General features: G+C 31.9%; 1 protein-coding gene across 5 annotated transcripts in view; it reads left to right on the plus strand.

Annotated features, from left to right (window-relative positions):
* The window catches only part of LOC142324017 (peroxisomal acyl-coenzyme A oxidase 3-like), a 134529-nt gene that overhangs the window by 87552 nt on the left and 31612 nt on the right, over nucleotides 1-15365 (plus strand). For all 5 annotated transcript variants that reach the window (XM_075364574.1, XM_075364573.1, XM_075364572.1 and 2 more), the window contains 4 exons: nucleotides 2256-2427; nucleotides 9513-9628; nucleotides 10983-11146; nucleotides 14116-14241. In XM_075364574.1, coding sequence (XP_075220689.1) covers nucleotides 2256-2427; nucleotides 9513-9628; nucleotides 10983-11146; nucleotides 14116-14241 — 578 coding nt within the window. The remainder of the gene's footprint in view (nucleotides 1-2255; nucleotides 2428-9512; nucleotides 9629-10982; nucleotides 11147-14115; nucleotides 14242-15365) is intronic.

A 15365-nucleotide genomic window follows, 5' to 3' on the forward strand; every position in this document is an offset into this window, starting at 1 on the left:
CAGCATACAGTAGATGGTCACAATTTGTATTATTACTTATTCCTCAGTAAGGAAAATCATTAATAAAAATTAAAAATAATCTTGGAGGTAACACTGAGCTTTCTGAATGTAGAAAATGAAGCAGAATACATTTCGCTTTTAAAGGAACACTACTTATGTTTGTTGTGAAAAATAAAATTCAAAAGAGTTTAGAGATCCTCTGATTGTATAGAACTTTTTTTTTTATATAACAGGATATGTGGAGCACAATCGAGAAGCCCCATTCTTAAGAGAACATAATTATTTACTAATACAAAAACGTTTTCTGCAAGTTAGTTTTATTACAGTTTATAATTTTCAGACTGGCTTTAAAGGAAGAGTAACCCTTTGTAAATTTGAACTGTACGTTTCAAAAAAATTATTCTTTCTAAAAAAGGAGTAAAGTTGTTCATGAAGGATTAATAACATAATTTGAAAAAATTTTTTTTAGAGAAATTGGTTAATAATTATTATATAATGAGAAACAATAGCTTTTTTTTAAAGGAATTGTTTTAGAATATTTTTAGCAAATGAGTTAACCCATCTGGTCAAAATATTTGTTATTCAGAATTGACATGTGCTCATTTAGTACATTAAGTGCAGGCTAATTTACAGTTATTAAAACCATATATATATATATATATATATCTGCCAAAAAAAAAGAATGGCAACTCTTCAAAGTTACTGTCTTGTAAGCCAAAGTTGGGTTGCATGAAAACAGTTTTTTCTGGTTTAAGCAACTGGTTTGGTCTAGTGGTGAATGCGTCTTCGCAAATCAGCTGATTTGAAAGTCAAGAGTTCCAACGTTCAAATCCTAGTAAAGGCAACTTTTATACGAATTTGAATACTAGATCATGGATACCGGTGTTCTTTGGTGGTTGGGTTTCAATTAACCACACGTCTCAGAAGTGGTTGACCTGAGACTGTACAAGACACTCATACTTCACTTACACTCATACATATCATCCTCATTCATTCTCAGAAGTAATACCTGATGGTGATCCCCGAAGGCTAAACAGGAAAAAAGGAAGTTTTTTCTGATTTGACATAATTGGATATTGTTAATTTTCAAGAGTAAATGACCATTCTGTTTAGATTCTTCTTTATTATTCTTTTATTTATTCTTCGTTGCTATTAGTTTTAGAATAGATTGCAGATAAGAAAATGAATTGACATCATCACAAGCTTGTGAGTTTTATCAATAATAAATAAATTTCTTGTCATTGCTATAATTTTATTATTTTTTTTAATTGATAATTTCCCAAATGCTTCAGTATGTCTGCACCTCTTATTACAGTTTTATTATTTTTAAAATTGAACCAAAATCTGTGTGAAATCAAAATAACATTAACTTATTTAAAAAATTCTATTACTGTAAAATCATATGTATACTCCAATATTACGTTCTCTTTGAATGATACATTTTATTTATCAGACTAAATTTATCAAGAAGAATGTTACAATAGCTCAGCATTTTACAACTGACAAATTGTTTCCTACCACTACATCAAGCAGTAATATAAACATGTTGACATTAATTTTTGTAGTTGCTATATGAATGCCTATTTTCACTGTACATATTGAGTTTAAATTCCCTCTGTTGGAATTTGGAATTACTTCAGTTCAGTCAGTCTACAAGATAATACTTGTCAATACATGTAAGACATCAATCAGTCTGTATCTATGCTGGGTAAGGGTTGCCTGTATAATATTTACTATAAGATCTGGTTCTGTTGTTAATTAGAAAAAAGCTACCGTGCTGAAACTGATCATTTAACAGTTATTTTTTTATGCACTTAAACAACTCTGTTCTGAGATGTACTTCATACAAACTTAAAACTGTTAATCATTTTTTTAATATAATCTTTTAACAAAATTATAGAATAATAAAATTGCACGACTAAGAAAATTGGTAATAAACAAGGTTCTTTTTATGTGTAATTTTTCTATTTCTTACAGGATTTCTTCAAATAAGTATAAATTGCAACTTACAGTAGTAATGGGAAAAAGAAGTTTTAATATGGTACCTAACTCAGTTTTTCCATTAAGTGGTTTGTATTAAAAAAAAAAAAACTACTACAAAATGTACTATAATGTGTAATAAAGATTAATATTCAGTAATTGTATACACAAACTATATTTTCCATTTAATAATCTGATTGTTATTAATTAGTTATATTTATTTAAAAAGTAAGATTGAAATTAATTAAAATATTTTTTATTTATTTTATAACCAGGTAAACAATGTACGCATGCTTTATTATTTGCACAATTGATATCAAATGATGTTCTTCATGGTTTACATGCATTTATTGTTCCGATTAGAGATCCAAAAACATTATTACCTTATCCTGGTATTGTTGTCGGTGATATCGGTGAGAAAGCTGGTCTTAATGGTATTGACAATGGGTAAGGTGATAATTTATACATTAGATTAAAAATTAATTTAATCGGTTTGTTGATTGATTTCATTACAGGTAAATTGATGTGTTTTATAATTAACCACAAACTAGGTTGTTTAGGTGTAATCATTTCCCAACAGATCAGCTGAAATAGCTTGGAAGTCCAGGACTTCACTGTAAAGGAGGATTAAACCTTATGTTGGTAGAAAATTAAACAGAATATTTTATACTATAATGACCTACCCTTGCATGGCATACAATATCTTTATACTATTATGTTATAAAGTGGAGGCGCCTGAAATTCCTAATTTTATATATATATATATATATATATGAGAGGTTATCTAGAAAATAAGTTCCGAAGGACTATTAAAAAAGATTAGAGATACTCATGTAAAATTTTTATTGCTTTGGAGTATAAATCTTACTCTTTTTTTCTACATAGTTCCTGCCATTATTGAGGCACTTACTGTATTGGGACACTAGATGTGTCCCTTTGTCATAGAATGATGCCACCGATAACAGGTAATTGTCACTTGGTGTAAGGTCTGGGCTGTATAGCAGATGATCAAACTTTCCAGCTGAAGGGGGTGATAGATTATGTTTTGATGGCAGCATCTAAGTGACTATCATGAATCAACACATCACCACGAATAAGTAAGCTATATCTCTTGTTCTAGATTGTAAGATACAATTTTTTCAGTGTTTCACAGTAGACATCACTATTGATTGTGCTGCCTTGAGGCAAGAAGTCACAAAAAAAACAACTTTTTCCCCCTAAAACATTATTCCCGTGCGTAGAAAACATCTTCCATTTTGTCTTTCTGGGCAATGTAATATGTTACAATTCCATAGATTCTTGTTTTGCTTCAGGCATTATATGGTGATTGATACCCATGTCTCATATCCAGTAAGTATACAGCTCAAGAAATCACTTTGTTTTCTGAATGGAATCAAAAATTTTAATACATTATCTAACCATTTCATTTTTGTGTGACCAAGATCCTAGTCACTCATTGTGCACAATTTCCAAAAATTCAGTTTATCAGATCAATTTCATGTAGAAGTGATGGTGAAATTTCTGGAAAATGCTTGAAAAGAGATGAGATAGTGAATTGTTTGTTTAGTCTCTTTAGTCTTGTCATCAATTGTGCACACCAAATCATTGGTAAATTGGTCACTAGTTCTGTTCAATCACATCCTTCTTTGAAAAAAGAAGGATGTGATTTCTTTGAAAAAGAAAATCACACCCATCTCAATACCGTGGAATCACTCATTACATTTTTTCCATAAGTTTTGGAAATCTGATGATTAATTTCAACCAGTTTAATATTCCTTGCATTCAGAAAATGGATCACAACCAAATTTTCATAGACAGCAGATGTCTTGATTTTCTAAAGAATTATAAACACATTAAGAAGCATGCAGATTAGACATCTGAATAAGAATGGTGTCAACCCTTTCTTAATATATCAGACAATTCAGTACTTGTGCTTAGAATTGTGATTGTAGCTCTGCAGCAGCAATATTTAGAAATGGAACTTACTTTCTGGATATACCTCATATATATACTTTAAAATGCCTGTTATATTCTTTTATTATATAGTTTGCTTGGGTCTCCTTGGTCAAGAACTTACCATCTGGAAGCCAGAAGGTTCTAGAAATGAATCCTGGTATGGCTTTAATTTTTCATATGCTAAAAAATTTTCCATATTTAGCATTAAATCAAAAAAAGAAAAATGTTAATTACATTGTAACAGGGTGTCAGTTTACAGTTGCTAACACAAGTAAATAAATATTTATTTACTTTCCATACATTTCATGAATATTATGATTTTTTTGCAGTTTTCTGTGGAAGTTTAGTAGACCTTTTTTTGTTCACATAACTACATACTACACAGTACTGTAAAAACTAAATTTTTATTTGTTTGAAGCTGAGTTATGTAATTTATATATTTACTCATATAACAACAGCCTAACACTCAATAACAGTTACTAGAATGGTTGATTATGAATTTTGTAGCGTGTAAAAAATTCGATGCCCGACCAGATCTGAAACCTATTATTTCTGTGTGAAAGGCAAAGATGCTGCCACTCTGCCATAGAGATTGGAAACTAATTCGTACTTTACATTGTAAAAGAGTGCGCATTTATTATTGTTTTAATACATCATATAGTTAAAAAAAAAGAAGTTAATTGTGTGCCTGAACATCCTCAACCTTAATCGCTTTCAAATTGAAGTATGTTGAAAAATGTGTTATATAATTAATAAAAATACAAGTTTCAAAAGTTGGAAGAGTGAAATTATTATTTTCCTCAGAATCTATAATGGCAGTAATGTTATCAGTTGTTTTGGGCAACTCCATCATATAGTCAGGATACACTGAAGCAAGAGTGGACCATAAATGATGATGTCGGATCTTGTAGTCCCTGTATTTTCTTTTGAAAAAGAACTTGCGAGATGCCCATGCAAATGGTGCTTACAAATTCCGTACCGAGGAATGTTTGAACGCACTTCTTGCCATGTACATTCAACTATCTGTGTATGAGCTCTCGTATCCGGATGTATAAAATTATATTTGTGGTTCACCACAAAGTGTTGGTAGCCCTTATGTTGTAAACAATTATATGTTTTCCAGCAATCGCTAACAATTATTATACCAGGAAGAATATACTTTTGTAGAATAGGCAATAAGGTGACATGTCCACATGTTGCAACAGGAACCAATAATCCTGCTTTTGTTTCTCATTCGATGCAACCAAAAACCCAACTACCATTAATAGTTCTTCCTCTATTGTATTTTCTCTTTCCTATTTTAGTTATATGATTTTGTTAGGTCTTTCGATTGGTACTGAATTTGAACAAAACAATTGAAAAAACTGCACGGAAATAGTGACCTAACCTTTTTTCCTTCCTTTCCAGGTCCAGACCCATACTTAAGCATAAACACAGGGGGGGGGGGGTTGCCCCACCTGTGTTTATGCCTTTGCCTCTAACCCCAGAATGGGACAACACTAGACCCAGCTATGCCATTCACAGCCGCCCCGCCTTGCAAGCTGGGACTAGATCCTTTGCGCTACCTCAAACAGGGGAACCCCCACCGGGACTCGGTGTTAACAGCTCGGGGTTTCAAGAGTCCCACTGCCATCCTTCCATGCAAGCACAGACAAATGGCAATTCCTCTGCGGGCTGTCTATCCTCCCCTTGCGTCCCGCTCTTTTTCCCTCAATATCCCCGTTATGTATTTGGATATTACCTCAAAGTTTTTTGGTCCTACAAGCATTGTAGATACTATATTTTGTGTGTTAGTCTTCCCATCTTCCCCTCACAGTCATTCCATTGCATGATCCATCTCCAACACTCAAAGGCCATGTGCTCTGGAGTATCTGTTTCGCCACAATAAGGGCAGGTATCGTCTTCTCCCCTCCTATTACTATGCAGGTATACTCTGAACATACCATGGCTGGTCAGGAATTGGGTGAGCCAAAAATTTAGCTCATCGGATCTCCTCTCAACCCATAGACCTAATTCTCTTATCAGCTGGTACGTCCACATACCCTTATTCAACATGTCCCACCTTGTCTGCCAGTCGCTCTTCATCTCTTCTAGAGCTACTTCTCTTGTTCATCCATCACACAGCCTTGTTCTCATTCTTGCCAGCTGCTGTAGGAGCAGAATACCCAGTACCATTAGGATAGCCTCAGTCAACATTGATGAGTATGCTGAAGCTATTTTGAGTGCAATGAGTCTGTACCCCCTAAAGTAGCTTTCTGTTTCTTTCTGCTTTTATTGTTCTTCTCTACACTGGTACACCTTACAGTAATGTCGATCCCACAACTTGAGCATACAGTTTGCGTTTTGAAGCACATGGTCCTGCCGTATTACCCAGTAGTCTAGTCTACATAGATTCTTTACTGTCTGTTTTGCCTTACAGCACGTTTCATTGACGTGAGCTGTAAACGATCTTCTATTGTCCAGCCAGTCTTCTGGTTTTGTACCTGCTAGTCCCCCACTCTGATTGGTATCGGTCTGATACTGCACCTTCCTGCCATCACTATTAGTCTTGTTTTCTCTCTGCTAAGGTGCACACTATCATCCATTCTTGCATCATTTTGATTGATGCATTTGCAGTGCCAGCGACCCATTCCTCTGTTCTAGCCAGAAGTTCCTGCTCTCACCATCTCCTGTAGTGGGGGTACGCTGGTGACTACCAAGAGAGCCTCAGTAGAAACAGAGTAATAAGCAGACGCTGTCTTTAGAGCTATCTTCCTCTGGACACCCTCCAATTGAGGTCTATTTCTATCACTACTAAAGGCCCTATGCCAAATTATAACACGAAATAATAACACTGAATTTATAACATGTGAATGTAGTCTTCAAATTGAGGCTTGTGGACCAGTTGTGGTCTTCATCAGCACACTCAGGCTTTTTGTAACCTGTTCTGCTTTTGTGCAGGTTTCTTGTACATGGAAGGTAAATGACCTTCTGTGGTCAAGCCACATACCCAGGTACTTCACGTTCTTAACAGACTGTATCGGTCCTTCTGCAGTTCTGATAGGTAAGGCACCTATTCTCCGTCTCCCTGTCATCGGGATCATCACGGTTTTACTTTGCAACAGGTAAATTTGCCTTTCGTTCTCATCCAATCGCACACCATTATCATTGCTGCATTAGCCATTACTGCTTTATCCTCTGCGCTTTCTAGTCAGGCTGACTAGAGAGGTCACAAAAACAGACCACATCCCCCTCCTTTGGAGGTTCATTGACTTGACCAATCCATGAAGTTATTTGTGCCAGCCATCTCCTGGCCAATAACACGATCAATTCTTCGTCAGATAGATTCATGTTCAACTGGTCTTTTATCCCTTATTCCTGGAATCCTTCTGTCTGGGTAGCCTGTGTCAATGTAGTTAAGGGTAGAGACATCTACATGAGGGCATTAAAACCCTTGTAAATCTTACAAACTTCCTTCTCATGAGTAGTGATGTACTTTGCTAACCCACTTCTCATATTTTGTTTTAAGCTGAAAACCAGGTGTCCCAGCTGATATGTAAGTTCTGCCATGATCCCCCATGCCAGTTTTTCTTCTTCTTCGGAAAACATTTACCTAAGTGTTTTATTACCTGGTCTAAGTTCCTTTTAAGTCTTTGCAGTTGTCTGAGACTTGTTCCAATGTTCCTTCTTCTTCTTTCCATGGTCAAATGGAACATGTGATCTTCTCAAAGATACCATAAACAGATTCTGGGCCGAATTACGCGACCACAATGTACCCACACGATGATATAAGACTGGTTGGGGGGGTGTGTGTGGGGGGAGTAAAATGTATCCCCATCCAGGGTCATCAACTTGCAGCGATTATTTCGTTCATGCTTTTGGCTAGGTCGACTTGCCATGATACCTGATAAGAAGACAATTCAATTGTGGATATCCAGTTTTAGAGCTATCAGTTCAGCTTTGAAGAAGAAACCACCAGGTAGGCCAAGAAGCGGCCTACCGCTACAGGTAAGCCACGAAGCATTCAAACACCCAAAATTATTGAAGCAGTGAAACAAGCAGTTACACAGTCTCCACGTCAATCAGCTCTTAAACTCACTTCTATGTTAAAAATTTCTGATCGGACTGTAAGAAGAATTTTACACGCTGACTTACAGTTTCATCATTACAAAATGATGGTCATGCAGCAGCTAATTTAATATAACTGGGTTAGCCATATTGCTTCTTGCTAGGCTATTCTGGAAAATATTCCAGTGAACTCAACTGTGCTGTCAAGTGATGAAGCCCATTTTCATTTATCCTATTGTGTTAACAAGTAAAACTTTTCATACTGGGCAGAAAATAATTCCATACAATTTTGTGAGTACACTCTGAGCGTGTTACAGTTTGGTGCATGGTTGCTGAATTTGAAATAATAGGGCCATACTTTTTTGAGGAAGAAAGGCAATAAGATAGAGTAACTTCCTAAGATAGAGTAGTAAAAATTTTACATGACTTCTTGCTACCAGGACTTAATGAAGTCTGAAATCAAGTCAAAAATTTATAGTTTCAACAAGATGGGGCCATTGCTCACACAGAAAGACAATCAATGAATTTCCTCAGAAAAATGTTTCCCAGGTGTCTTATTTCACAACAAGGAGACATCCCATCGTCACCTGATCTTGCAGCATGTGAAGTTTAGATGTCCTGGGGACATTAAAAGCTAAGATCTTTATGCAGAAGCCTAGAAATCTCCATCATTTAAAAGTTTATATCCATCAACAAATCACTGCAATATCATTGGAAATGATGAGAAAAGTAATGTAGAATTTCTGGGAGAAGTTAAATACCAGCATAGATAGTGAAGGTTGGCATACGAATCACATAATTTTTAAAAATTAACAGTAGGAATGTGAAAATAAATGGTAAACACTTCTTTCAGAAAATATTTTATTTTTTTTATAATTTTGTTATAATGTCTTATATTTACATTTAAAATCGGGGACTTATTTCTGCTGGACCCTTTGTAATAAAGTTTGATGCAAATGACAATTCCTGATTTTAATTTAAACTATACCTATTTTAACTATGGAGATAAGCTTATAGAGATTAACATAAAATATATTTACTCCAAGCATAAATCCTTGGATACAGAATTTTTGTAACTATGATTTTAGTATTTTTGGATTAGGATACTGAAGAATGTAAGAAATATAAAATTCAAGGAAGGACACTTTTTGCAATATCATTACTTTTCTTCTGATATATACTACAACAACTACAAAAGTAATTATTCACTCAAAACACAAAATTGAAAAAAACTAAGTTACATATTTTTAAAATAATTTCAAGCTGAGTTAAAATGTTCATTTGTCCTGATTACTGTTTTTAATCATACAGATTTCAGGTGTTGTGAGTGAAACCATGTGTAATAGTATGTTTATGAGACTACTTAATAAAAAAAACATCGGTTTGATATTTTACCAGTTGTTTATTTATAATTGTTTTTGTGAAACAAAGAGTTTTGCTGTAATTATTTCCTTTATTTATTTATATTTTTGTGTATGTATGTGTATGAATATTAATTTTTAATCTAGTATTCTTTTTAATTCACTCAGGTTTTTAATGTTTAATCACTTTCGCATCCCCAAGGAGAATCTTTTAAATCGAACTGGAGATGTTACTCCTGATGGTGATTATGAAACTTCATTTACTGATCCTCAAAGAATTTTAGGTAATTCCTTTACATTTTTTTATTTTGATCTTAAGGAATTGTAGCATAGCTAAAATAGTGTTCATAGCTAATTCACTTTTATTTTTATCTTTTGTTTTTCAAAAAAAATTTGGGAACAAATTTCTTCATTTAATACCAAAATATAATTTTAAATATTACTAGCATATAAATCAGTGTCTATCATATCATTCATATCAGTATTAAAAATAAGGTTATTTGAAAGATCATGTAATATAGATTTATAATCTGCATTTTTAAAGTTATATATAATTAATTAAAAGAAACTAATTAATTATTTTTTCATTTAATACAGAAATATAATTTTAAATATTATATAAATCAATATGCATTACATCATTAGTATCAGTATTAAAAATAAGGTTATTTGAAAGATCATGTAATATAGATTAATAATCTATTTTAAAAATCATATATAATTAATTTTTAGAAACCAATGTTTAACTGATAGTAAATTTCAATATTAACTCTAATGCAGAGTAAAAAGAATCACAGCTGAATATTTCATTCATTGCAACATCAACAAAATTATCATTAAAATTAATGAAAACTAAATAAAGATACTAATTACCTTTTAAATTGACATAGTTATTTAATTGATATAAATTGTAATTTTTATAAAAAATTGAAAAAATGCCAAGCTGCATTTCTAATATCCACGTGTGAATGAAAACCAACAGCATTAGACAAATCATTTGATTTGTCACCAATTCTCGTTTCAAAGGTGTTGATTCTTGTTAACAGCAGATACTTCAGTTGAGAGATATCAATTTTTTCATCAAATTTATTTCTAATTAGATTCCAAATAGCCTTTAATTTAGCACCTGAATTAACAATTTCTTGATATTTGAATCATTAGCTGTTGTTTTGGAGTTTTTTTAACTAGAGCAGTTCCTGAATTTTTTAATGTATAAATCTTTGTGCAGCATGGTTTATAACTGTTTCATTTGTTAAGAGATATTCTGTCAGCACAAGACTTATATTTATGGTAATTAGAAGATTGTATTGCAGATTTAGTAACACGGTTGCCATTTTTACTTTGAAATGTAAACACTTCATCATTAATAGACACTGATCAAAACACTATTAATGTACCACGTAGAGATATTACAGAAATGATCAGATTAATGGATTTCATTAATTTAATCAAAGTGATCAAATGTTTCAGTTAAATGATAACTAATGTTTTTTTAAATTGTACTAGAATTGACTGATTTGAAATCAAAAGACTACATGTAAGTATCTAAATTTGAATAACTCAAGAGCTTGACAATATAACAGTTAGTATCAAGGCAGAGTGCCATCTAAAGTATTATTTTACATTATGTTCTTTCAGGAGCTGCTTTAGAAAATTTATCATTTGGTCGTATTGCAACTGTTCAAGAAAGTATTAACCATTTATCAATGGCTGCTGTTATTGCTGTACGATATGCAGCTCAACGCACACAATTCAGTGACAGTAATGGCAATGAGTTACCTATTTTAGATTACCAGTTACATGTAAGTTTTGTATTTTAGTCATATTTGAATAATGATTCATTGCTTGTTTATGATTTATTTGCTCATTTAACTGTTGCACAAATATTTGTATGGAATTTGTAATCAGATATGTATTTTTTGTTGTCAAGACTTATTCAATGAGAGTGTCACAACAGTTCAACATTGGTGTAGTTCAAATGAAATTTATAAAATATGTATCTCTCTTGCAATTTTCATTAAAAAATTTTGAATAGTTACAGTACATTTATAGAAATTTGCTGATTGTTTATATGTGAAAAAATTTATGCTGAAATAGGTAACAGATTTAAGAATGGACGTTTTTATTAAAAAGATTTATGTAAATCGTTGCACATGCCATTTATTTTATGGTGTATGATTCCTTTGAATCTTTTATATATATGTAAGTGATATATATATATATATATATAGCTATAAAGAAAATATTTTAATGAATAATTTGATGTAAAGTAGAAATAAAATTCTGAAGAATACTAGCAGAGTTATAAAAAAAATATTGGAATCGATTAATTTATTGTAATTAAGTAATCATGTAGAATGATTCGTCACAGTTGATAACTTGTGAGTTAATAATTAGTTCATTTTAACTTCCACCCGGTCATCATTGATAACTTTATGAATATTCTATGTTGTCTTAAATGTAAGTATGCTCCTGCTATCTATAGTAAATTAACATAAAAAGTTTGTATTGTTACTTTGGTTTTATGGTGCCTTCTCATTATCAGTAGTAAATCACAAACAAAAATTTTTAATTGTTAATTATCGATATTGTATTACAGGATGATTGCTATTGGTAAATGAGTGAAGTTTTTAAATTTGTTGCTTTCAAGTATTTTAAACATTTAGAAACATTAAAAAATGTTTATTACCCATTGTTATTAAATTATACAGGGTGTGCAAGATAAAACCGAACCCATAACGTAACTGCTACAGAATGGGTAGGTTATGTTGGAATGAAATTTTATGAATGATACGGATAAATTAAATAAGCAAAAACATAAAACATAATTTAAATGTTGCATTTATTTGCCTTATTGTTAACAAAAGATGTTCAAAATGACCATCTTGTTTATCGATGCACTTTGTGCTTGACTGATCATATTGAGAGTCATCTGATGCAAAATGTTGTCAATTGTGTTGATTTCTTGTTGAATGTTCACCTTCAGTTCATGAATATTGCGGAGATTAGATACATAAACTCGCTTCTTTAACTAGCCCCAAAGGAAAAATCACAAATAGACAACTCTGGGGAATATGGAGACCACCGTATTCTGCTGACAGCTCGTTGTCTGTATTCTTCAGTTGTTGCATAGTTGTAATGTGGTATGGTTCCAATTTTAATTCATGAAGAATTTTACGACAAGATGTATATTTAACACCAGATTGTTGCGATAACTTGCATAGTGATCTTTTTAGACTATCAGTAATTTTTTCAATATCGGCAGTGGCCTGTGGAGTCCTAATGGAAGATTGCCTGTTTCGTTTTGCATTTGAAATCGAACCTGTTGTATGCCATTTTTTAACTAAATCGTGTATGCTACTCTTCACTGGGATACAGGCATTCTGAAATTTTTCTACGAATACTTAATATGATTCTTCAAGAGATCCAGAACTAATATTGGCCTCAACTATAGTTATCCTCTCCTGGATTGAATAAGGCATTTTACACAAACAAAACTTCACTCACAATACTACACTGCAACAAAATGTATACTGTATTGACATGTAACCACCTGATAAATAGCAGCAACAATCAGCAATAACATATACATCCAATAGTCACACTAGTTATGTGAGAATCTTTTATAAATAGTGTTGAGTAATGGTTTCATTATGGGTTCAATTTTATGTTGCTCACTCTGTATTAATGAACAATGAAATAAATAAAAGATACGATATTCCTTCTTATTTGGTTAAAATGGCACGTGACAGTAATTTATAACGATATGTCTTACTAAGATTTAATAATGTATCCATGGCTCACATATTATTACCATAAAGAAAGATAATTTTGTCAACCTCTTTGATGTAGTATCTTACTGTCTTTTGCCTTTCATCTGAAAGTTTTTCAGTTGAAATCACATCAGGTGTGACAGTTTTACATTTACCACAAAACTAATTTCTTATTGCAAACACAGAAGCTGCTGGGAAGAGAATAAATAAACAACTTTTTGCAGCTTTGTAAAGTGGTGCATAATCGCTTGCCATCTGTCCTGAAGTTTGTGAATCTGCAACTATGCTTCCAATTTGGCAGTCTTTCTAAAAAATTCCCAAGTAAGGAATTTTTATATATTTTCAAAAACATAAAACATGAAAAGTATACTTACATTATATTATAGGATTATAAATTAACAAAAATTGCTTTTCATGTTTGATTTTATAAGACTTTTTTTTTTTTAATTTTGATAACAGAAATTGATTTACATAATCTACAATAGATGGATTGCAAAAAGAAGTAAGATTTCACACTTTATATGAATAATAAGTAAAACTAATCTGCCAAACATGCTAGATGAAGTAGATATATATTTTATGGCCTTTCAAAAGAAATATACATTTAAATATTGCAAAGCATTAATAAAAAAAAAGAATGCACATAAAATTTTACAATGCAACATAAAATTTATTAGTTATATGTGCCAAAAAGCTGACATTTGTGAGCTAGTCTGTTGAAAAGGAATTTGATTCTAATACAGATTCTCCAAGAAATGAACAGTGGTACACTTATTTATATAAAAGGAAATTTTTTTATGCATCCAGTAAATGTTTTATAATTATTAGTATGGAGCATAATTATTAATGTGATTATATTTTAAAAGTGAACATGCAGATTTCATCATTACATGTCACTTTTAATAATGATTGTTTTTTTTTTTTAAGTAGTGTAATTAGTGATATTTCTATAAAACATAGGTATAGATTAATAATTTTTACTTTCTGTTTGACTTTAGCAATGGAGGTTGTTTCCTTATGTTGCTGCAACTTATGCTTTTAAAGCATACATTCAGACGTTTACTGATCAGTTTTTGGATTGTGTTGTTTTGTCAAGAACTGAGGAAGCTAATTTGAAAGATATGGTAATTAATTACTTACTATTTTTTTTTTTCTTAAATGATTCATTTATTCAAAATATTATCCTTAAAAAAGGTTTTTGAAAATGAGATCTCATTTATAATCTAAAATCTTTAAAAAGTAAAATATTGGTATTTTAAATTGACTTTAAAATAACTTTTTTGTTGTAAAAGAGTAAATCCAAGATTGTTTTAGAAAATGTATCGCGTAAAAATTTGTTGGTCGTTACTTTTCCATAAGATATGATTTATATTTGCATAGTTTCAATATTATTGCCTTGTTTTACTCATTACATTGAACGTATCTTTATTTTTTAAAATACAATTTATGTGTTCTTTGTAATTCTATTATTAGTATATTTTAATAATCCATGTGTAAGTCTGGTCGGTATATCTATGCATATCCTTTAAAACTGCTTCTTTAGGTCACATGCTAAATGTTGTGTCAGGCATTGAAATGTATTGTGTTCTCAGTTATTTCTCCCACTCCTTACATTGATTCTAGTTATGTAAATGATTAACTCCATGTTTGGATACAAATTCTGATATTGTACAGCAAGTTGCCTAGGAAGCCTAAAGGATAATCTTTTGAGTGGGAACCATGGAGATTGTATCAGCTATCTCTCAGGCCCAATCATTATGCTCTGGTACCTCTTACTAGTTGTCAGAACAACTACTCTTTATTGGGTCTTCATGGCAAGGAAACAGTGTGAGGGTTGAAGAAAACTCAGTAGCCAAGGATGCCAATCGGGTAAACCTCGGCTTGATCATCCTGAAATTTAACATAGAATTAGCAAATGCAAATCATCCCTTAAATAACAATCAATAAATATGAGATATGTTTTTAAATTCTTCATCATGAATATCCATTTGCCTATGAACGGCACCATTGTCTTTAGTGTCACTCATAATATTCGGCCCGTAAACATCAAAATTTGCCTGTGAATTTCATCTACAGAATTGTTCTTCGCCAACAAAATCAGATAACTCCTTGTACTTCACACTTGGTGAAATCACCAATGTACCTTTCATTATAAATAGATGAATATAAACAACCAACAACAAAATGACTAAACTATTGTTGATAACACTTGACTATTGATTGAAATAACTGAGCTATACAAGCACCA

Source organism: Lycorma delicatula, chromosome 4, assembly GCF_047948215.1.
Source record: "Lycorma delicatula isolate Av1 chromosome 4, ASM4794821v1, whole genome shotgun sequence".
In the NCBI taxonomy this organism is placed as follows: Eukaryota; Metazoa; Arthropoda; class Insecta; order Hemiptera; family Fulgoridae; genus Lycorma; species Lycorma delicatula.